The 23,179-nt window shown below is 42.2% G+C and overlaps 1 protein-coding gene across 5 annotated transcripts in view; it reads left to right on the top strand.

Moving 5' to 3' along the window:
- znf462 (zinc finger protein 462) overlaps positions 1 to 23,179 on the top strand; it is a 50,127-nt gene that overhangs the window by 10,407 nt on the left and 16,541 nt on the right. For all 5 annotated transcript variants that reach the window (XM_071466553.1, XM_071466548.1, XM_071466551.1 and 2 more), the window contains exons 2-6: positions 11,646 to 11,896; positions 12,124 to 17,366; positions 18,094 to 18,228; positions 20,939 to 21,321; positions 23,037 to 23,155. In XM_071466553.1, coding sequence (XP_071322654.1) covers positions 11,686 to 11,896; positions 12,124 to 17,366; positions 18,094 to 18,228; positions 20,939 to 21,321; positions 23,037 to 23,155 — 6,091 coding nt within the window. In that variant the 5' untranslated portion in view covers positions 11,646 to 11,685. The remainder of the gene's footprint in view (positions 1 to 11,645; positions 11,897 to 12,123; positions 17,367 to 18,093; positions 18,229 to 20,938; positions 21,322 to 23,036; positions 23,156 to 23,179) is intronic.

Genomic DNA, 23,179 nt, shown 5'->3' with positions numbered 1-23,179 from the left:
AGTAAAAAATTGAACCCTTTGGGCAGAACTCCAAGCACTATCTGTGGTGAACACCAGCCTCTGCTCATCACCTGGCTAATGCCATCCCTATGATGAAGCATGGTGGTGGCAGGTGGTGGGGGTGGTGGGGTTGGGGGTGGGGGGCTTCTCAGCAGCAGTGAGACTGATCAGAGTTGAGAGAAAAGATGAATGCAGCTAAATACAGAGAGGTCCTTGAAGAAAACCTACTCCAGAGAGCATGTGACCTGAGACTGGGGCGACCCAACCTTTCAGCACGACAATGACCCAAAGCTATAAAGCCAAGACAACGCTGGAGAGGCTTCAGGACAAGTCTGTGACTGTCAGTGAGTGGCCAAACCAAAGCCCAGACTTAAACCCAGAGAACATCTGTGGCGCGACTTGAGGATGGCAGCTTGAATGCTTCCCCTCCAATCTGATGGCGCTTGAGAGGAACTGCCAGGAAAAATGGGAAATGGCTAATCCAGGTGTGCAAAGCTTATAGAGACTTAAACAAGAAGGGGCTTCTGCAAAGTACTTAAGTAAGGGTCTGAATATTTTTGTAAATAAGGGATTTCAGGTTTGATTTTTAATACATTTCTAAAAACATGTTTTCACTTGGTCATTATGGGTTATTGAGTATAAACTGATGGGCAGAAATGGCAATTTTTTATCCATTCAAAATGAAATCTACAATACAATAATGTGAAGGTGTCTGAATACTTTCTGTAGCCACTGTAGTATAACAGAAGAAGAAAGGTCAGAGAACAGGCGAGGGTTTGTTTGATTGCTTTTGAATTCAACTTTTAATTTGTAAGATGAAAAATGTTTTAGTTCTCATTTTAAAATGTAGATTACTTAGCTTTGCTTTGCAGTTTTACAGTATTTTGCTTCATCATCAGATACGTCAGATGGACTTGGTTCTCCTGGTGAAGGAGTGGTAGAAGAATGTTCCTGGTGAAGGCTGTTAGCTGGTTAATGGTTGACCTACTTTTCTGAATGCCATATGCTTCCTGAAACAGATTTGTTGTCAGATTAACGCCAGTGTCTTTAGTCAGGTGGCAGATAATATCTCTTGACAATGTTGATGATTTTATCCACTCTAGGAGACATTGTGGACTTTTGGACCATCCGCAGTTGCCTGATTCATTATTAACATGATGTGGCCTCAGCATTACTGTGATGAGGACCCAGATGTGTAGCTGCATAGCTGGTGATTTATCTTAAAAGGTGATTAATGATACTTCTCAATCTGCCATTTTTGGTCTTCATGTTGACCTCAGGCACCAAAAACTAAAACAGAATCTATAAAAATTATTATTCCAGATGGAAAGAACACTAAAGTCTGAGTTTAATCTAAACTTAGAATAACTATAATCAAAATATTATAAGTTGAAATGTTTTCCAAAGAGCTACGGGAGATGTGTGATGGCATTGCTGTTGTATTTCCAGCTCTATTTTGGTCTTTTCTGTTGTACTTAATGCCATTCCCATCCCTTTCATTCCATTTCGGCAGATGTCTGAAGAATGTTATGACAAAACGTTCATACTGAACATTATTGATTCCTCACATCTCCTCTGAAAAGGCCTGGTCCATTGATCGGCCAGGTGGGATCGATGTCTCATCTCTGTGTATTCAGTCTTCCTCAAATGAGCAGCACCATGTGATCGTTTAAGGAAGCTCTCTGCTCTGAGCGCAGGCAGGGAGGGGTGAGGCTACCGTCCAGCTCACTGCTTGTGTTATCACACGAGAGCCACAACACAGTTGCAGTGAAACAGATATGCTCATCAGCACCGCAGGATATCAGTCTGTCAGTTTCAGGTGGTGAGGTTGTGGCATTGCAAATAAAATTCAGTGTCAAAGTCTATTAGATTAAAGCGTTTTTTTTTAGACATGTGTATATATACTGTTCGGGTTTATTATATTTGTCCAGACGAGGACAAGAATGTGTGAACCAAATTTTACAACAGTTCATCTGAGAGTTGTTGACACTTAAAACCACAAATACTAACGGTAGTGGTTTTAAAAACACCACTGTGGGAAACTGTGATTTGTCACTATTTCATGATCTTTTATAGAATAAATGAGAAATTGGTGCATAAAGGAAATTAATAATTAACTGATAAAAAGTGATCCTTTGTTGCAACGCCACTGTTGAAATCAGTGGCTCATTGTCGCTTTATTCTTTTTCACTTCCTTCACTTTCCTCTCCACCGTTCATCACCATCTGCAGTCTCCTTATTGCAGGAAGACCATGTTTACTGTAAATGTTGGTGCCTTCTCTGTAGCAGGAAACCTACTGCTTTTTTTTCTGCGAGGGGACATAACATTGGTGTGAAAATACGTTTCAATTGATTTGCTTTTCATGAAATTCTGTTAAAAAGAAAAAAAACAACCAAAAATACGATCAGCGTAGTGACACACAGCACCAGCATATCTCCACTTTACATGCAGTGTTGTGGTTGCATCTGTCAATATGTTATTCTTCAGTGAAAGGATGAGGCAGCAGCACAGTATTGGACTATGAAGGTCAGTCAGGTCGGACCAGCTTTTCTCTTCTGAACCAGTGTTGTTATCTGCTACAGTGCCGACAGATAAAAGCCCAACTGTGAGCCAACAAGGGTGTAAGCTGCACGCAGGCCAAAGAATTGCTACAAACCAGATGCAGTTATTTTGGCTGGCTTGCATTTGAGGGCACCATTCCTAATCTGAACTAAAATAACTTCCAAAGCGTGTATTAAGAAATTCTTGGGAGATCCTTTTTAGGGAATAATGCTCTGTGACATATTCAGACCCCGTGGCTTTAATGTGTGTTCTGAGACCTTTCAGGTGAGGCTCAGCCATGAAAAATCCAAGGCAAGTTGACACTGGAGTTCTGCACTCTGTGTGTATTTGAGGTGGTGACGGCGCCCGGTGACTATGTGCATGTGTAATCTGTCTCGACTGAATGTTGTTTGTGCATGGCAGTGAATTTAGGTACAAGCACAAATGGCTGCATGTTGGCTGATGGTACAAAAGTTAATTATGCTTACTGGCTACTGCTTACTGGCTTACTTGGCTGTGGTTTCAGGGCCTGTAGCAGCCCGTAGCACCATAAAGAAAAACAGCAGGAGTTAAAACATGTCTGGCCTCAAAGCACTGTAAACATCATCTTATTTGAATTTCTTTTTATTATATTTTATTCACACTTTCAATATCTGAGTCCAATATTCACTCTCTTGTAACTCTGATTTTAGGGTCTCTACCAATTCCTGGGGTAAACATCTGGCTCTTCAGCCACTAAATGCTTCACTTCCTTCCCCAGATAATCGCCAAAATGGTTTAGGTCATTTTATTGACAATTAATAATCAATTAATGGAGGAAATCAATAATGAAAATAAATCATTTGTTGCATCCTTAGGTGGAATGAACTTTACACAGATGGGGTCCCGTTTTATGTGTCGAACTAACACATAACACTTGACTCACTAACACCACAATTTACTACAATATTCAGTTTGAGTGTGTGAGTTAGTTTTCAGACAGAAACCAGTCTCTTTTCAGTTTCAGTTTCTTGACTGACTGCAGGACAATTTGCTGATATTTAGTGGAATCCATTCTGTGCATGTATGTTTTCTCCTAAGATACCTAGTGATTGTGATTATGCTCAACAAGCTCTATTTTGTTTGAAACTTGTTCCCAAAATGACTCTGGTTTGTCCAGATGTTGCTTTGCAGACTTCGGACTTTTGTGATGTGGTCGTAGGTTGGGTTTCCCACTGATGACTCTCCTATGTAGACCCTGTTTGTGCACCACCTCTCAGCTAACTGCAGTTCCTTTGCAGTTATATGTGGTTTTGCTTTGCTCTTCTGCTCAGCAGATGTGCAGTTTTATCTGAAATTTTCTTGGTCTTCCACATCTTGTTGTGACTCCCACTGTTCCCCTTAACTGCCATTTCTTACGGACCTTTCGGACAGTGGAAATTTCAGATTGGAAGCAATTTAATATCTTTTTATAGCCTCACTTGCTTTGTAGACATCAGTTACAGTGGCTTCAGGAAGTGCTCAAACCCCTTTGCACAGTTTATCATGTTGTAGATTTAATTATAAATGGATAAAATGTAATCTACACTCGATAACCCTCAATGACAATCAAAAACTGAACAACATATTCAGAACTTTAATTCAGTACTTTGTAGAAGCCCTTCTGGTAGCAGATAGCTTCAGGTCTTCTTGGACAAGTCTCTACAAGCTCTGCACAGCTGGATTTGGGCAGTTTATCCCATTCTTCTCAGCAGATCCTCTCAGGGTCCATCAGATTGGATGGGGAGTGTCTGAACTTCCATCTTCAGCTCTCTTCACAGCTGCTCTATGGGCTTTAAGTCTGGGCTTTGGTTGGACCACACACTGACATTCAGAGACTTTAATTCAACTTATGACTTAATGGTCACGCTGAAAGGTGAACCATAGTCCCAGTCTTAGGTCAACAAGGCTTCACTCTAGGGATGGTATTAGCCAGGTGATGGGCAGAGCCTGGTGTTTGCCTGAACCACCAGACCACACTTTACGACCACAGCAAAGGATCTGAAGACTTTTTAAGAGATGCTGATGATTCCTTTATCAATCAACTAACTGATTAATGTGACAGTAATTTCAGTGTAGTCAGATTAAGATGTCATAAATATGTTGTATATCCTCAACTATCTATCACAATATTAGGCACCTAATTAAGTCTGTCCAGTTAAATGTTTCATGATTGTAAAACTAGTTTCCATTTATGTTTCTTAGGGGCTTTTTTTTTTTACTGTATTTGTGCCATATGGCTGCCAGATGATTTTGAGTGCAGTCACTCTACAAAAAGCTGCAATATTGCAGGTTAAATGTCTATGTAAACCAGTACAGCTACAAATTATCTTATTACCCGGCTCTAATAATGCAGTCACCAGGTGTAGGATGACTGTCAAACCAAAGCATTACCTCCGTTTTTTTTCTGGTTTCACAGTCTCTCAGTTGTCTCTGGTAAAGAGAATGATTAAAGATTTGGTGCCAAAATAAATATTTCTGCTGCTTGACTTGGCCCATACTTGCATCAGCAGATGTTGGATTTCAGGAGAATGATTGAGCCTTCAGATCCAAAGGTTTTAAAAGGCTGCACCGAGGCTTGTCATTCTGTGATGAAGAAAATCGGCTAAGAGCTTCTTAAAAAATCTTAACGTTTTGGACGGTTGGCCAGACTAAGCAAGTAAACTCGGTCCACAGAGCTTTTTTTTCTTTTTGATAAATAAAAGATTAATCAATACAATGAAGAAAAAAATCAATAATTTAATCGATTTAAAAAAAAAACAAAAAAAAAAAACCCAGTTGTTTGATGCAACTGCTTCACAGTAAAAGCCCATCATTGACGCCAGTAAAGATTTGACTGTGGTTTTCAGTTCCATCAGTTTTGATATAAATGCAGTGCCTCATACTGTAAGCTCTTTAATCTCTTTAAAAGAGACTTTAAAAGTTATGCAATTAACTGCTCTTTGTCACTTACTCTTTTTGGCCAAATGTATTATTGCCTCATACCATTCAGTGAATTCTTTATTGCTATAAGTTGGCATATTTCATAGCAGTGCCTTAAAGTGGAGTTATGTGTCAGGTAAAAGACAGGTGCATATTATCACTGTGAGGAAAATGTTGTGATGGGGGGGGTGGGGTGGTGATCTCTAAGAAGAGGGAAAGGCACTGATTTTTGGCACTGATGTGATTGTTGTGCCTGTGAAAGCCGCCGGATCGTTGGGAATGGGAATATTAGTTATTTACTCAGACTCAATGTGCCAGCATGCATTAGCTGCTGGTTATGAACCTGTTTGCTTTACCACAGTGGTGTGCACCGGATGTCTTGTCTCTTGTGATGTATGTATGATAAAATAATCAATCCATGTAAGCAAACCAACCTTGTACTAGTGAGATGTGCTGCTAGCCGCATCTAATATGTGATGTGGAAGCCAGGTTTTTGGATATTCTAACATTCACAGCTCTAATACATGTTGACCACATTGGCGTGGTGTTTCAGAGCCATAAATCTATTAAAATCAAAATTTAAATCGCTGGTATTTGAAAAATGCTGTTTCTAGTTTAATCATACATTTGCTCTTTTATAATAAATCTTTGTCTTATACTAAAGTTCATCTAGATTATTCACATACACCTATATGATGAGTTAAAGCCTCATATAGCTCCACAAACATCTGTATAGAGCAAGAGGTCATGTAAATACAACAAGTATCATACCAGTTTTTTGGTTTTATTTGTGTTGAGACTGTGTTGTAAAAGTGCTGTTTTAGCTCTCTGGTCAAACCGAGGCCACAGTTTGTGGCATTTCTGTATTGGATTCCATGATGATACGCGCTGTGTGTTATTTGCGCTTGAGCAACTGTTAAGCACACTATCAGATCCGGTGTGTTGGGTTCTCCAGGGCTGCTGACATCAGAGGATGGGAGTAGCCATCTTGATCTCCAGCTCTCTATCTCCTGTTTGTGCAAGAGGCCAAATTCTCAATGGCCCTGTGACGCAACGTTTGCTGCTCTTCTGCAGGCACAATGAGATCTTTCTCTGCTGTCTGTTTTTGCTCTCCTTTGAGTCTACCTGGGCTGAGGAGATCAGAATGTGAAGTACTATGCAGTTACCTTCTGCACTTCTCCCTCCCCCCCTCTCTTTGTTTTATAACTTTCTTGAAACTAAAAATGTATTGATTTTCCCCTGATGTTGTCATCTCATCTCAGCAAAAATCAATTTCCATGTCTCTGGCTACCTGCTGTTGTTGCCACTGTATTTTTCCTTTAAAAAGCAGGCTGTCATTTTCAATCAGTGGGTCATTAATTATTGAGGCTGCGCAGGTTGACAAGATGCATGTCCTGTCTTGTTTGCCAGATAAATTATCTGTCGCCAGGATGCTGGCCATACAAGAATGTAACACATCCGTAGATTTTTTGTCTCCCCGACGGCATGAGATGGTAGCACTAACCAACAGTTAAGGACAAAACCTCTGTACTCCTAATCAGCTTAATGCTAGCTTATTCAAAGGCCCTCTTTCAGACAGAGCAGCTGCTGTCAGCCAGTTTGAGTAGAGGGTGTGACTGCTGGCAGAGCTCACCGATGCAGAGAGACCGGTTGGTGATTAACAAATGTCAGTAGACTTTGGAATCTGGGGAGCCCTGTCTGATGGCTTTGTCCTCTGTTGCTTACCAGTGAAGGTCTTCCAGGTGGCTCCGTCATGCTCCCTCGCTGCCTCCCTTCTCCTCCCACCCTTCGCCTTCAGGCCAGCTCTCCCCTTCTGCTTCTCTCTGCCCCCTCTCTCGTCTTCTCCTCAGGGCTCAGGGTTGCAGAGCTCTGAGATAAAGAAGTTCAGACATGCCTCACATTTTTAGACCCCCTTGTGGAAAGTAGTTGGCAGCTCCTACCAAACGCATTTGCAGTATTTCTCTCCACAAAGTGTTGGTGCATGCCGCTCAATCTGACCTATGCTGTCTTTCTTTGGAACAGGGATTCTAGCTTTTCCCTGAAAATCTCTTGATGCGAGAGATAATTTCCCTGAGAAATGAAAGGACTAGGCAAAGTCGGGCTGGCAAGGGTGTGAGATGTTTTCTGCTGAGCAGTGTGGGCAGAGGGCTTGGGTACAGTGCTGTACATCTGGCAGATAGATTTCTGTCAGCAGCTCTCCAGTGACAGGCTGCCTGCCTTTGAGGAAGAGGATCAGATCTGTGGGTCCATGTTGTGTGCTGGCTGAACACCTAAGCGCACATAGTCAGCTCCTAAAATGGCTGCCCTTGAAGCTCAGCTCAGAGGAGGATCTGAGCAGCTCAGTCGCTGCCTGTTAGAGCCCCAGCTGACTAGATGAAAGCAGTTACACAATCTCACCCATTAACTTGGTGTGGCGTAGGGACTGACTGGCTGAAAAGACACAGCCAGTTCTAAGGCAGATGGTGGTTGTGTAGGAGGCTTTTTTTTTTTTTCCTCTCTGGGCATTCCTCTCCCCTCCTTCTCCGAAAGGATTCTCTTGATATCCATGTCAAGGAACCTGGCATTAGGAGGCAACTTTGTTCAAAACTGCCGTGAACTGCCAAGAGAGCAGGGTGGGGCCCCGTGGTGAGGCTGTAACCTGACCCTGAACAACAATGGATCCCCTGGTTGCTCAGGGACATACTGGCGGCTTGGCCGGCTCACATGGAGCTTTCCACTGGCCGGTCAGTTGGGTGTGGGAAGCAGGGCGGGATTCCCAACTGTCCCTGGCTGGATCTCACTTGAAATTTCTTCTTATCCAGAGCAGTGGACTGAATTTCATATTCCATGGAGGCTGTATTTCATTGGTATCACTGATATAATCAAAGATTACTTACTAATGGTTTCTATTTTTATGATTATAATTTTTTTTTTAGTTTTCAGTTTTGCATAATTTGTCTCATTTGTAGAATAAATGACCTGTCAAATGTGTTCTTGTTCACATTAGCTACAACAATTATTAATTTATTTCAAAGTTGAACTCTTTAAAGTAATAGCTAAAATTTAAATTTAGCCAATTTAGCGTCGTTCTCCCACAACGTTGTTGTCACAACGGACAGCTTAAAAAAAAGAAAAACTGCCAAAATCAATGCAGCAGAAAATCTTTTTTATTCCTTCTTCCTTGTCAAAACCGGATACTTACATTACCCACAATGCAACTTGACCACCATCAGTTTGGACAGAGATTCAGGTGTGTTATGCTAATAGAGTCAAATTTAGCCCCTAGCTGCTTGACACAAGCAGAGATAAGGTGCAGGCCACAGAGGTCTATTGTCTTCAGCCCCAACTGACACTGACTCAAGTGACATCACCTGAGGCACTTTATCAGATTTAGCGGAGCTTCTTCTGGAGCCACAAAAGGATTTACACAACTTTTTTTTCACATATGCAATGAGACCTTCAGAACAATGAATCAACAAAGGGCCATGTTTGCAGTGTGAGCCATTAATCTTCTTTGAATACTTGCAAAATTATTTTGGTTTGCTTTGCTTAATGAAATACACAAATACACACAAATGTAAAGTAAGTTCATTTAGAAAGTGTGTGTTGCCTTTTCAATAGTAAATGACGTTTAATTGTACTTAATTGAAAGTCTTCCAGGGGTGTTACATGTCGGCACCCTCTTTTTTTTCCATTTCCTCATCATGTTTGCAGTTACATTATATTGTCAAGTTGCACAAACAAGGCAAAAAAAATCTTAAAATACCAAAAGGTTTATTACTTTGTCGGTACAGTTTTTCACAAACAACAAAACGTTGTTGCATCCTCAGGCTTATGTTCTGGTTGTTTTTAACAGTTACAAACACAACTGACACGCAGTGTACACAGTGCTTGTGTGTGCATGCCACTGGTGTGTACACAGGTATTTGTTTAGTCTTGTATTTCAAGTTTTTTTTTTTTCTCCAACTGATATTGATGTGCAGGGGTGGACAAAATAAAGAAAACACCAGGGGACAGTGAGGAGAAGGGCCACCCGCGCATCCAGAGCAGCTTCAATCCATCTTGAATGGCTGTCATAGATGGCCTGAACTGTGTGAGGTATTAAATAGGTGAAAACTATTCTGAAACGTACTCAGTGGTTTGAGGCTGTAATCACCCTGTGATATGGAAACATCATGAGGGACCTGCGTTTGTAGAGGGTGCACCTGGTCCTGTAAAATGGCCTCATATTGTAAGTCTATGGAGAGCAGTTATAAGACCCAATGAGTCCCAGAACATAGCCATACCCCTGTCATTACAGATGCGCCATATTTACACCAGGTTATGTTTCCCTGTACATTTGCTTTGGATGTGATATGGGAGCATTCAGCTTTGTAAAACTCAGAATGTACTGTTGGTCTGAGAGGTGCTGATCCACTTCTGTGGTAACTTAACTGTTCTGTCAAGTGGCCATTTATTGACTGTCTTTTGGCTGGTTTACTTTTTGTGGATGCAGTTTGTTTATATTTAACAGGGAGTTTTGATGAACCTGTAGACTGACTGTTTAATCTGTTCCTTTAGTGGTAACCGTGAAACTCTTTTTAGACCTGACAGTATAATTATGATTCATACAACAGTGGTATGACTCACCTTTATGCCTGCATTTAAAAGTTAAAGTTTTTACATAGTGTTGAAGTTTGATATCGCCAACACAGTATCTGAATAGTTTTTTCCTCCAACAGAATGGCGAGCAAACAAAAAATCATCAGTTTTTCTTTTAATTTTTGATTTTGATTTATTTCTTTGTGTGTGTGTGTGTAAAAAGAAGAAAATTGTAAAAAAAATCACGTTGATTGGGTTCTGGCCCTTTAACTACCTATTTAATAACCGGTGTGAGCTACAAATCCTATTTGCAATATTTACAAGACAAGATGACAATTGATTAGAGAGCCATGATGAAGGACCTGTGAAAAGATGGCCACCTCATCAACTAACATTTTTCTGGCCAAGTCAGTACTGCAGAGAAGCTCAAAGACATAAAGCCTTCATCTCTCAGTTGATTCATTCAATCTTATTTCAGAGCAGTTGATACAATCTGATGGAATAGTCTGCTCTAAATACTGAGCTGTGGAGCTGCTCTCCAGCTGTTGCTTATCCCAAGGTAATAAAAATGGGACAAATCAGCCCATAATCCCTCCTCAGTCCTCCCATTGTTCTTTGAATGATGCTATGCTAAAAAATGGGACCTTCTTAGTATTCTGAGTAACATCAGCATCAGCCGAATTCTCCTCTTTGTCATGTTTTCCTGGGCCTTCTATCAGAGTTTGTAGACGGCTCCAGTCGTTTTAGAGATGGAAAATCATTTTAAGATGGATTTATGACTCTCTTTCCATGTGATGTTGTCGTCATAATGAGACAACAGAAATTTGTGGCAGTTCTTTGTTCATTTTTTAAAAATATTTTTTTTCCAACACGCAGAAACAAAACTGAACACTTGTGTGTGTGTGTGTGTGTGTGTGTGATTTGTTTGGGAGGTGGTTCAGTGCCATATTTAATTTAGACTTTAAGGGCTACATCATAATTGAATTTTTCAATATTTCAACTTCAGCTTTTACGTTACCATTTTAGCCCTCTCAGACATTTCTCAGAAGTAAAGTAATCATGAAAAATAAATGCAAATTATATTGTGTCTGTTCTCGTCCTCAAGTGCAATAACCGTATTTTATCTGAAAAAGATTTTCCCCAAACAGTGCAACATTGGAAACAATGTGCCACATCCCTTTGAAGCACAGGCTTGCAAATACAACCTGAAGAGGCTCTATAAATCTAGCAAATGAGGCTCTGCTGCGTCATAATCATAATCATAAACATTTCTAAGCATTATTTTTATTTATTTATTATTTATTTTTTATTTTTTACTGGCAATTGTCTTACTTGTTATGTGGAAAAGGTGTGCACTTTCTTCACAGCAGGAATTGCTGAAAAGCTTTGTGATAGTTCTGTTTATACGAGTCTCCCTGCAAAAGTAAATACCCCTTCATTTGCTTTGTTGATGGCTCCTGCGCATAGTTTAACATGATTCTCATAAATTTCTTTTCATTTTTATTAAAACCACTCGAATGAAACATTTATTCTACCATCTGCTCCTTTGAAAATGATGTATGTCCTCATGTTTTGTTTTTTTTTACTCTCTTTTTCTCTGCAGGTTTCCCTGATTTTCCAGGGAGTGCTCCCTCTTTTTAGTGATGGAGGTACTGCAGTGTGATGGCTGTGACTTCCGTGCCGAGTCATATGATGACTTGAAGACCCACATTCAGGAAGTACACACTGTTTTCCTGCAGCCAGCAGATGCAGATGAGTCTGACTCTCTGAAAGACGGGGACGAAGACGAAGAGGAAGAGGAGGAATATGAGGATAAGGATGACAAGGATTATACGCCTTCTAAAGCTGGAATGAGTATGTCGACCACATTAATTCCGATGTTACTGTTAATTTGTTGGGGATTAGGAAGCACTCTCTTCATAGAACTCTTGACAGTAGCGTGATCATATACTTTATTGAGGAGCATAAAATTTATTGAGTTGTGGCTGAATTTATTGACAGAAACAACAGAAAGACTAAATAATGGCAGCAAAATGTTACTGTTTTACTTTTAATGTCTCATATACTTTCTCTTTTTTTAGGCCCCAACTCTACTGACAGTTCCAACCAAACATCACAAAAGCAGACAGCTGAAACCCATCTGCCGTTTTACCAGTGCAAGTTCTGTGTCCGTTACTTCAGATCAAAGTCATTCTTAAGAAACCACACCAAAAAAGTTCACAATGTTGTAGAGGAAGATTCAGATGCAAGCATCTCCTCACAGACAGCTAAGCAGCCCAGCTACACTGTTGTAACGCACAACGACCATTCAAAAGTGTATTCCTGCCAGTATTGCACGTACAAGTCTCCACGCAGAGCAAGGATAATGAAACACCAACTAATGTATCATAGCAAAGTTTCCTCAGAGACCACTGGAGATCCTTCAGAATACGCTGAGACTGCAGAGGAATCTGACTCAGCCAGTGGGCTCGTGAGGGGAACATTTGCCTGTGAATGGTGTGACTATCAGACTGACCAGAAGGACAGCTGGACTAATCACGTGGTGAAGGAGCACAGCGACAAGGTCAAGATAGTTTCCTGCATTGCGGAGCTGGAAGGGGAGGCGAGTGCAAACTCACCCAAGCCAGATTCTCCCTCCTCTTCCCATAGCCCAACTAGATCAAAGATGACCTTTGCTGATGTTCACGGAACGGAGGAGGAGACTGGCGAAAAAACACCAGAAAACACACAGGAGAAGTCAGTCCCAGAGCTCTCATCCTTTCAGTACGCACAGATTAGTGCAGTTACACCCAACAGCACAGGTTCCTCTATTTTGTCCAAGAGGTTTGCTTCATCTGATGTCCCAAACAGTGTCATAGACATGGATGCCAACTTACTCAATGAGGAAGACTCTAGGAGCAGCTTAGAGGACGATGACGACGAAGAGTTGGGCGATATAGATGATCCCAGCTATACTGGAACCCTGTCAGCAGATGCAAAGCAGCTTTTAACTGATGATGATAACAAATTGCTGGAGACTAAAGGAATACCTTTCAGAAAGTACATGAACCGCTTTCAGTGCCCCTTTTGCTCCTTCCTCACCATGCACAGGCGAAGTATCTCTCGCCACATCGAAAATATTCACCTTTCTGGCAAAACCACAGTGTATAAATGTGATGAATGCCCATTTATTTGCACCAGTCCTCTTAAACTAGGCACACACAAACAGAGCCACAATTCCTCAGATTTAGAGACCTTGGACCTAACGAGTGATAGTCCAGAACCTGAGAATGACAACGCTGAAGAGCCAGTTAATGGGGGTAATGTAAGCTCCAAAGTCAATGGAAAAAAGACAACCAGCACATCGAACGATCAGCAGAACCCTCATCGCTGCACACTCTGCAGCTTTTCCACCACCACTTTGAAAGGCCTGAGGGTTCACCAGCAGCATAAGCATTCCTACTGTGATGACCTAGATCCCTCTGTCTTTGAAAGCCAGCTGACTGACCAGCCAGACTCGGAAGCAGACGCTTCTCCAATCTTTCTGCAAAAAACCCAGACCTCCATTTTAGGACTTGCCACCAAAAAGCCCCTAGTAACAGGGAAAAGAGCCAGGAAGTCCATTAATGACTTGCCTTTGGACTTGTCCTCAGTCAAGAAGAGAACTAGAATTGATGAAATTGCGAGTAACCTTCAAAGTAAGATAAGCCAAAGCCAACAGGACATGATCATAAATCTGGATGACATGGATGATGAAGATGCAGGAGAAAATCACGCCAGTGCTGATCAAGACGGGAGAAACCATGACAGCCAAAACTCTGTTTTTGCCTACAACACACAACAGCTTCATGCAAGAGAATCAATGATCTCTCATGAGGGAGGCAGAATAGGAAAAAGAAAAAGCAACCCCAAATCAAAACCTAGAAACATTCCTATATCACTGACTCTCTCCGATGATAGTGAAAACATCTCTGCTGACCCCAGTGACAGCACTGTCCAAGAGAACACTGAATATTCAGAGGAAACCGGAACAGCACGTTTCTACTGTAAACACTGTGATTACCACAACAAGTCAGCTCGTAGCGTCAGCACCCATTACCAGAGGATGCACCCTTACATCAAGTTCAGCTTTAAGTACATCCTGGACCCTGAAGACCAGAGCGCGGTCTTCCGCTGCTTAGAGTGCTATATTGAATACACAAATTACAATGATCTCCACCAACACTACATGGATCATCACCCTGAAGCAAGCAACGTGCTCAACTTTAACCAACCACATCTGTTATACTTGTGCCGCTTTTGTTCGTATACAAGCCCCAATGTCAGGAGCCTAATGCCCCATTACCAAAGAATGCACCCAACAGTGAAAATCAACAATGCTATGATCTTCTCCAGTTATATAGTGGAGCAGCCCCACAAAACCGGTGAATCGCAAACTCTGAGGGAAATATTAAACTCTGGCCCCAAGACTTTCAACTCAGCCACATCAACGCCCAGGTCCTCCTCCAGCCCAGTGCTGAAAACTGTTTCCAAGACCCCTGAAGCTAGTGCTGAGGCAGACCCACTTAAAGAATCCATGGGTGGTAATGTTGTTGTCTACGATTGTGACGTTTGTTCTTTTGCTAGTCCCAACATGCACTCTGTTTTGGTTCACTACCAGAAGAAACACCCTGAGCAAAAGGCATCTTATTTCCGTATACAGAAAACCATGAAGGTCATGTCAGTGGATCAGTCGCAGTCTGTAGCCAACTCTTCATTTAACCTCAGCATGTCTACTCCTCCAAAACAATCGAGCGCAGCACTGTATGGATCAGATGAAGAAATGTACTACTGTAAACACTGCGTTTACAGCAACAGATCTGTTGTTGGTGTGTTGGTCCATTATCAGAAAAGACACCCAGAAGTAAAAGTGACAGCGAAATATATCAAACATGGCGCTCCCACCCCTGGTTTGATGAAACTAATGGATGAATTGCAAATTGCCGCTCCCAAACAGTTTTTGAAGCAGTTTCAAAATAACGGTCACGATGGACCTAACAACTCAAGCCCTAAACCAGGAAGTGGTGATAAAGGGGAGGATGAGCTGTTCTTTTGTCAGCACTGTGACTATGGCAACCGTACTGTAAAAGGAGTGCTTATTCATTACCAGAAAAAGCATAGAGAAACCAAGGCCAATGCTGACCTTGTACGTCGTCATACTGCAGTTGTCCGGAGTCAGCGTGAGCGTGCACAGATGGTTCAGTCAGGTAGTGTCTCCTCTGCCGTGATCCCAGCCCCTCCTGACCCTGAAACTGCTGCGCCCCTGCGTTCCCTCAAGTGCAGACACTGTTCGTACACATCCCCCTATGTCTATGCCCTGAAGAAGCATCTGAAGAAAGAGCACCCCACTGTGAAAGCCACAGCCATGACCATTCTACACTGGGCTTATCAAGATGGCGTTCTGGAGGCTGGCTACCACTGTGAATGGTGCATTTACTCCCATGCTGAACCCCAGGGCCTGCTGCTCCATTACCAAAGACGCCACCCTGAGCACAATGTTGATTACACATACATGGCCAGCAAGCTGTGGGCAGGGCCAGAAACCACCCAACAACAAGGAGGCAACATGGAAACCAAACATTACAAATGCAGAGACTGTGCCTTTGAGGCGTGTACAATATGGGACATCACCAGTCACTATCAGGCAGTCCACCCCTGGGCCATCAAAGGGGATGAATCTGTGCTTTTGGATATCATCAAGGGGAACGGCTCAGCTGAAAAGATCCACCAACAGGTTGCCAAAGAACATGCGTCTTTCAATTGCCAGTCTGTTGAAGATGATGGAGCACTGGTCATTGCCACCCCACCTCAAGAAAACAACCCCCATCCTTCCCACCCACGTCTTTCCATCTCTAACAATCCTTATCAGTGCACTGTATGTCTGTCAGAGTACAACAGTCTCCATGGCCTCCTCACTCACTATGGCAAGAAGCACCCAGGCATGAAAGTAAAAGCTTCAGATTTTGCACAGGAGGCAGACATCAACCCCAGCTCTGTGTATAAATGTCGTCACTGTCCATATGTAAACTCTCGCATCCATGGTGTCCTAACTCACTATCAGAAAAGACACCCGTTAGTGAAAGTCACTGCAGAAGACTTTGCAGATGATATCGAGCAGATCACTGACTTAAATGAAGGAGAAGACAAATGCAAAACTCAAAGGCAGGGCTACGGCGCATACAGATGCAAGATGTGCCCGTACACACATGGGACACTGGAGAAACTCAAAATCCATTATGAGAAGTATCACAATCAGTCGGCCTCTGAAATGTTCACTCCCTCCCTGACAAATTTCTCTTCCAGTAAAGACACAGAGCCAGTAGCTGAATGCAGTGCTAGTAATATATCAAGTGCAGCAAAAGTCCAGGAGGTCAGTGAATTGGACCTTGCCCTCTCCCAGTTACCCATCAATAAGACAGAAAAACATGCTGTATTCAAGTGTCAGCTCTGCAAATACTTCTGTTCCACCAGGAAAGGCATCGCTCGCCACTACCGTATCAAGCACAACAATGTCCGAGCTCAGCCAGAGGGTAAAAACAATGTATTCAAATGTGCTCTGTGTTCATATACAAATCCTATACGCAAAGGCCTGGCAGCACACTACCAGAAGCGGCATGATATTGATGCCTATTATACCCATTGTCTGGCTGCTTCCAAGACTTTAACTGAAAAGCCTAACAAAGTGATCGCACCCCCGCTATCAGAGGGAGACAATTCAGAAATGAGTGAAGACCTACGTTTGGCTGTGGAGAGACGAAGGTGTTCTCTTTGCGCCTTCCAGGCCTTCAGCAGGAAGAGCATTGTCTCACATTACATTAAACGCCACCCAGGTGTCTTCCCCAAGAAGCAGCATGCTAGCAAGCTTGGCCGCTACTTTACCGTTATCTATGCCAAAGAACCCGAGAAGATTGCTGTCAGTGCAATGGCAGAGGAAGAGAAGGAAGTGCTGGAGGTTCCGCTTGAACCCGAGCAGGACAGAGAGGTTGAATGGCTGCCATTCAAGTGTCTAAAATGCTTCCGGTTGTCCTTCAGCACAGGCGAGCTGCTCTCTATGCACTACAACGACCACCACAGCAACGACTTGAAGAGGGACTTTATGGTGTCTCCCGGTCCTGGGGAAGATGACGACTCTGAGTTGTACCAGTGTTCTCACTGTGAGCTGAAGTTCCTGGCTCTCCCGGTTCTGGCCCGACATCTATTGAATCACAATGAGGAGTTTCAGAAGAGGGCCATGAGGCAGGAGAGGAGGAAGCAGCTTCTCAGCAAACAGAAAGCCACAGAACTACCTGACACCAAACTTGACAAGGTGAGTAAAGATGCAAAACTGATTTACTAAAACCTTTTAAATCAAAGAATGTAAATCATCTGATGCTATAGTCACAAGCTACTACAGTATAACTCCTGGAGGTCAAGGCCCCCATGTTTTAGAAACAAAACAGCTCAAAGACATTATCTATCTCTGAGAGCAGAGTTAATTCATCAATTCATTTGTTAATTCATCAACATTATAAACACACATTCATTGCAGATGTACCCTAAGTAGTTCAGTTCTGCCAAAACTGAAGTGACGAAATAATTAAAGAGATAATAATGTATTTCGATTGGCCTCTTCACTGTCACCAGGAGTATATAACAGTGCATGATAATGAGGTGTGATAATTAGTTTCATAATTAGTTCATTAAAAATACCATTGATCTCATTTAAAGTACAGTGGGGTCCAAAAGTCTGAGACCACTTTCCTATTCAAATGAATGAGTAATTTGAGAACAGTGGCAGTGGAGATAGGGATCATGGAGATAAGACAAATCTCAAAGAGAAGTGATAGTAGTGTGTGACTGTAGCAAATACATCAGCTGGTTTAGATTTAGTTAAATTACAGTGTTATTGGCCTTAAAATGTTAAAATAATATTGGTAAGACAAACAGCTTTAGCACAAATCACCTTCAAATACAAATGAAAAAGATGTCAAACAAAAAGAAAACAATAACTGTGACTGAAATAGGTTCTTTTTGTACTTCTCTTTTCTGAACAGGAAAGCTCTGTAAATAAAACTCCTATAGGATTCAGGTGTAACTTCTGCATAGAGGTTCACCCCACCCTCCGAGCCATCTGCAACCACCTTAGGAAGCACGTCCAGTATGGAGAGGTCAAAGAGGGACACGTCAAGGTAAATGGAGTTGGATTTAATCTTAAATGTCTTTAGCTGTTACTGTATTGTATTTCTCTCTTTTCAGCTGGGGACTTGCTACATTAAGTATAGAATATTTTCATATTAACTATCCACATATCAATGTTAAAATGTATTTGTATACAGAACAGGACTAAATTATTTTAATTTAAAATATTTTTTTTTTTTTAAATTAAAATATTAAATTATGTGAATAATAATTTTAATAAATATAAGTTAATATTGTTCTTTATTTATGGAAAATTAAAGACATTACTTTTAAAAATATGTGTTTTATATATAAAGGCATGATCTAATTACTTATGTCTATAAAGTGTATTAAAGCAATAATAGGATTATAATAGATATTTTGGGAAACACAGTTCTTTACTTTCTTGCTGAGAGTTAGATGAAAAGATTGACATCACCTCCTTATGTCCAAAGTCCATTAAATATGAAGCTACAGCCTTTGGTTGGTTAGCTTAACATATCATAAAGACTGGAATTAGGAAAATTACTTCTATAGAGGTGGTGCTGTTAGCGGTGCATAGTTTTGTTACCATCAAACAAAGCCAAGCTAGCTGTTTCCCCTTGGTTTCCAGTCTCTGTGCTAAGCGAAGCCACCCAGCTGCTGGCTGTAGCTTCATATTTAGCGTACAGACATGAGAGTGGCATCTACCGTCTCATCTAATGCTCAGCAAGAAAGCAAATAAGCGTATTCTCCAAAATGCCAAACTAGGTCTTTACTAAATTTGTGCAGCAACTTCTTCAGAGAGCAACCAAATGTACAGTATGCTTTAATTACTCCTACTTTAACATTAACAGCACTTGAAAGACCCACTTGGCCTGTCCCCAGTGTTTCTGTTTTACTCCTGTCCTCCTAGCACTGCAGAGATCTGTTTTACTGGGCTTGGGTTCTCTGTTTCCCATTTTGTTTATTACTGACATAGGCTTCTGGGTAGACAGTCTGTCAGCTCCCCCCAGAGAAAACAAGCAATGCTGTCCCGTTGCAGTGGAAGGGAGTAGGGGGTGGGGGGTGTCGGGGGGGTGTTTGGAGGACAGAGTGGTGAGCCATAACTTTTAGGGCAGCGGCGGGTAACCATTCCAACATTTGTATTCCACTGAGGCTGTCAGTGGGGGGAACAGGCCGAAGGATCCAACGCCTCACCAAAACGGAGAGGCCTGGTTCTCCCGTCAGACACTCTGTCTGTCTTTCATGTATTTAAGATGAGATAGTTTGGGGCCACTGAGAGTGAAGACGTACTGAACTCACTGTGGCAACTGAGACGTGCCAACAAAAAAGGGAGCATTTCTGTTTCGACTGTCACTTCTAGGAAGAAAATGTTGTTCTGTGTGAGGGATTAGATGGTTTAACTGTAAGCATTCGTGGCCTACAACACAATGACCATGTCCATGTACAACATCTCCACCAGATGGAGCAGACCGTATGTTTTACACATTGCAGGGGGTAAAAATAAATGTTGCTTTTTATAGTATCATGAATACTGTTTCAATTCTAGAGCTGCAATGGTTTCTGATAGAGTTGGATGAAGAACAGGCTGACAGTGCAGTCACAGCAGACTGGATGGCAAGGTTGAGCCTGTGGATGCCACATCTTATTTATGGCTGCATGAAGTGCAGGGTCAGGTCCTTCCACAGAATGAATGAGCTTCCTTGAGGCAATAAAAAAGTCATGGTGATTGTCTGTGTGCTTGTGACGACTGCAGAAACCAGCCCGCACTCCAGCAGATGAAGGAAGTAGAAACCGATGGTGACGTTTTCTTTTGCTTGCCGGTAGATAAGCAAACATGCTAAGTATTCTGCTTAAGCTCTGCTGTGTGAGATGTACCGTCTCGTTTCTTACATGGATGATTTAGCATCATCATCAGGTCTAGCAGCCAACAGAAGTTTATTGGTCACTCACAATATAAATGCTTGTGGTTTGCTATAAAGATTTATTGTTATTCTTAAGAGTGATATGGTTGAGAGCTATATAAAAAAAGATGGAGGAGAGTTAGGAACGATATGTAACAAAGCTCTCAGCCAGATAAAAGAGGTAGGGCCTCGAAATTTCCTGTCACATTCCATTTGTATAGAGCAATCAACTCAGTATCAGCTGAGTGTCGTGTGTCCATAAATACTGACAGACTACAGAGTTTCAGGTCAGGGTTGGAGCTAGGCACTGGCTAAGCTTACGATTAAAGCTTGCCTGTACTGGCATTGAATCAGTTGTGTTTTTACTTTTTGTAATTCGTCCTTGGACCAGCAGTTTTATCATACACCCATACGGGCTCACACTGCTGGTGGAAGCATTTTAGGCCATTTCTGCAGAGTATTTCCGATAAATGTAAAGCTAATGTAAGGTTGATGAGCACTCCAGCATGAATGTGCAAAGAGTGAGTAAAAGATACTGAGCGAGGCAGAGCTGTAACTAAAATACAACTGAAAACTATTGAACTGATACAGCATAGACAGAACCATATGTGCTAGACAGATGCTTTACTGTTGCTAATGCACCATTCACATGGTGCATCTGATCTCGCAAAAAGAGTTCGAGGTGCCAGACTCTAAGTGATACTGTAGTGAAAGGCAATGTTTGTCATGTGGCTGTCCAGATAAATTATCCTTATTCTTTCTCTCCGCATAACGAAACACAAAACAAAATCAACAAGCTACTGAACTTCTGAGACCTCTCCTCTTTGTTTTGCAGCAGGAAGTCAGCGAGGTCCCGCTGACCCTGCCTTCAGAGAGTCTAACTAATGGTGACCTGGAGGGGGATGAAGCAGCTGAAGCCGAGGGCCCACCCTTGGTTTCCACAGCTTCTGGTGGTGTTGCTGTTTCCGCGGAGACGGTTGATCCGGAAACCGATGCCGTCGAAGGAAGCGCAGCGTCCCTCGTGGCCGTGGTGTCAGAGGGCCAGCTGAAGCAGCGGTTAGCAGCAGGGGGGCACCCGTGTGCCCAGTGCGACCGAGTCTTCATGTCCATGCAGGGACTGAGGTCCCACGAGAGGAGCCACTCGGCCATGGCGCTGTTCAGCAGAGAGGACAAATACAGCTGCCAGTACTGCCAGTTCGTCTCACCCTTCAGGCACAAGTAAGCAGGGTCTATGATTGACACCTCTTCCACAGTAGAGCCCCCTGTGTATAGTGTGGTGCTTTATAAAGAGTAAATTAGAGTGATTTAGGCAACTTTGCCCAAAATAAACAAATATTTACCACAATGTTATTTTCTACTAGTATTGATCTTCCATTGAACATTGATTTGTTCTGACTGTTAGACTTGCTTAATTTGGTAATGGTGGCATCGGCAAGTGCAGTTTAATACTATAGCAAAGACTCACTGAGCAGATACACTCTCAGAAATGCAACTGGTGTGTCTTTTTATAATGCACCCAAACAAACTCGCGTTGTTTTAACAGAGAGGTCATGAATAATCGTTGCCCATGGCACAAGTATCTCTCCCCTGTTGCTTTCCATCTAACAGCTCGCCGTGGCTGCTCCTTGTTTTATTGCTCCCGCTGATAGAAAAATTCAGACCCAAATTCCCCATGTCTTGTTTTGTTGACACAATTTTCATTAACGATAGTGATCAGCGCAAACTTCTGTCTCAAAACACATTGGGTTTCTTGTGGCTTCTTCAGTATAAAAGCGACACTGTGCTTTGCCATTTGAATATCGGAAATGTTTGGTTTGCATTAGCAGTAACTTACAGCTCTGTTACAGACATCATTTCCTGAATCCCTTGAGGGCAATTTAAAAGTGTGGAAGTGCCAGTTTCTGCCGCCAACAATAAAAACTACTAACTAGTTAGATAAATACAAAATGCAAATATATTGAATAGCTATTGCTGTAAAAATGCCAACTATAAAAAGTATTAAAAAATAGAATTTTATTTGATTATAACTTTCAAGGCTCATGATTAGTCTGTTCCTGCCAGATTTACTTCCATTTGACTTCATCCGGTATAATCTAGCAGGAGAACAAAGCCATGTATTAACTCATGGCTCTCCAGTGATAGATCAGTTTACCTGCAGCCTTACAATATGTGCAGTGGTAGAAGTATATATTAAATTCTCGCTCTTCTATACCTTACAATCCTTGCACCAGATGTTCTACAAATCAGCTGGATGTTAAACTCATTTTGAGCAGAGCTCAGTTTTACACCATGATCTGTTTACTCTGTCACATTCCCTTCGAATCCTCCATCTTCTTCAAGACTTCCTGCCTCCTAGGAGAGCGAGACAAGCATTGGAAGTAGACAGACAATTTGGTCTTGTGATTTGTTTTATCCATCACAGAGACGCAGAGCGAAAGGGAAAGAGAGAGTCCTCATCACCTTTGAGCTCCCAGGTGTAATACCTCTGTACCTCTGTACTGTATGTGCCCTGACCCAGAAAGAAGTCGCATTCCCATGCCACCTAGGAGGTTGGCATTAAAAACACAGCCACCGTCCCCACAGGCACACACACACTCCCTCCCACCAGGGGATTGTGGGTAGATGAGTTCACCCCACGGCTCCTTGTTCTGTAGTCATTGGAAAATGTGCGGCTGTTGTTCATGAGGTAAACAGAATCGAGTGCTTTAGATGCTGCTGAAAACCCCGCTGTTGAAATCATCAAAGTGGATGCTGCAGAGTCGAGCTCTGCCTCTTTCTTTCCTGTACCCTATTCTTGTCACTTTCTCTCTTTTATCTGCTATCCTTTTGTCCTCATTTCATTTATTTATTGTTCCTTCTTTTATCCTCTTATCTCATATCCTATCCTCTCCTCTGTTTTTTTTTTTTTTTTGTATATTTTGTCTCATCACCAGTCTGGACAGACATGTGCAGTCACACCACGGGCACCACAAGCCCTTCAAGTGCAAGCTCTGCCCCTTTAAATCTGCCTACGTGAGTCGCTTGAAGAGCCACCTGCATAAGGCACACACAGGTGAAAACACACACACACACACAC

The sequence above is a fragment of the Trachinotus anak genome, unplaced genomic scaffold (genome assembly GCF_046630095.1).
Source record: "Trachinotus anak isolate AG129_WGS33_773 ecotype Australia unplaced genomic scaffold, CSIRO_AGI_Tana_v1 ptg000028l, whole genome shotgun sequence".
NCBI classification, from domain to species: Eukaryota; Metazoa; Chordata; class Actinopteri; order Carangiformes; family Carangidae; genus Trachinotus; species Trachinotus anak.
The sequence above is the reverse complement of the archived record's forward strand: the minus strand, read 5'-3'. Positions and strand labels throughout refer to the sequence as shown.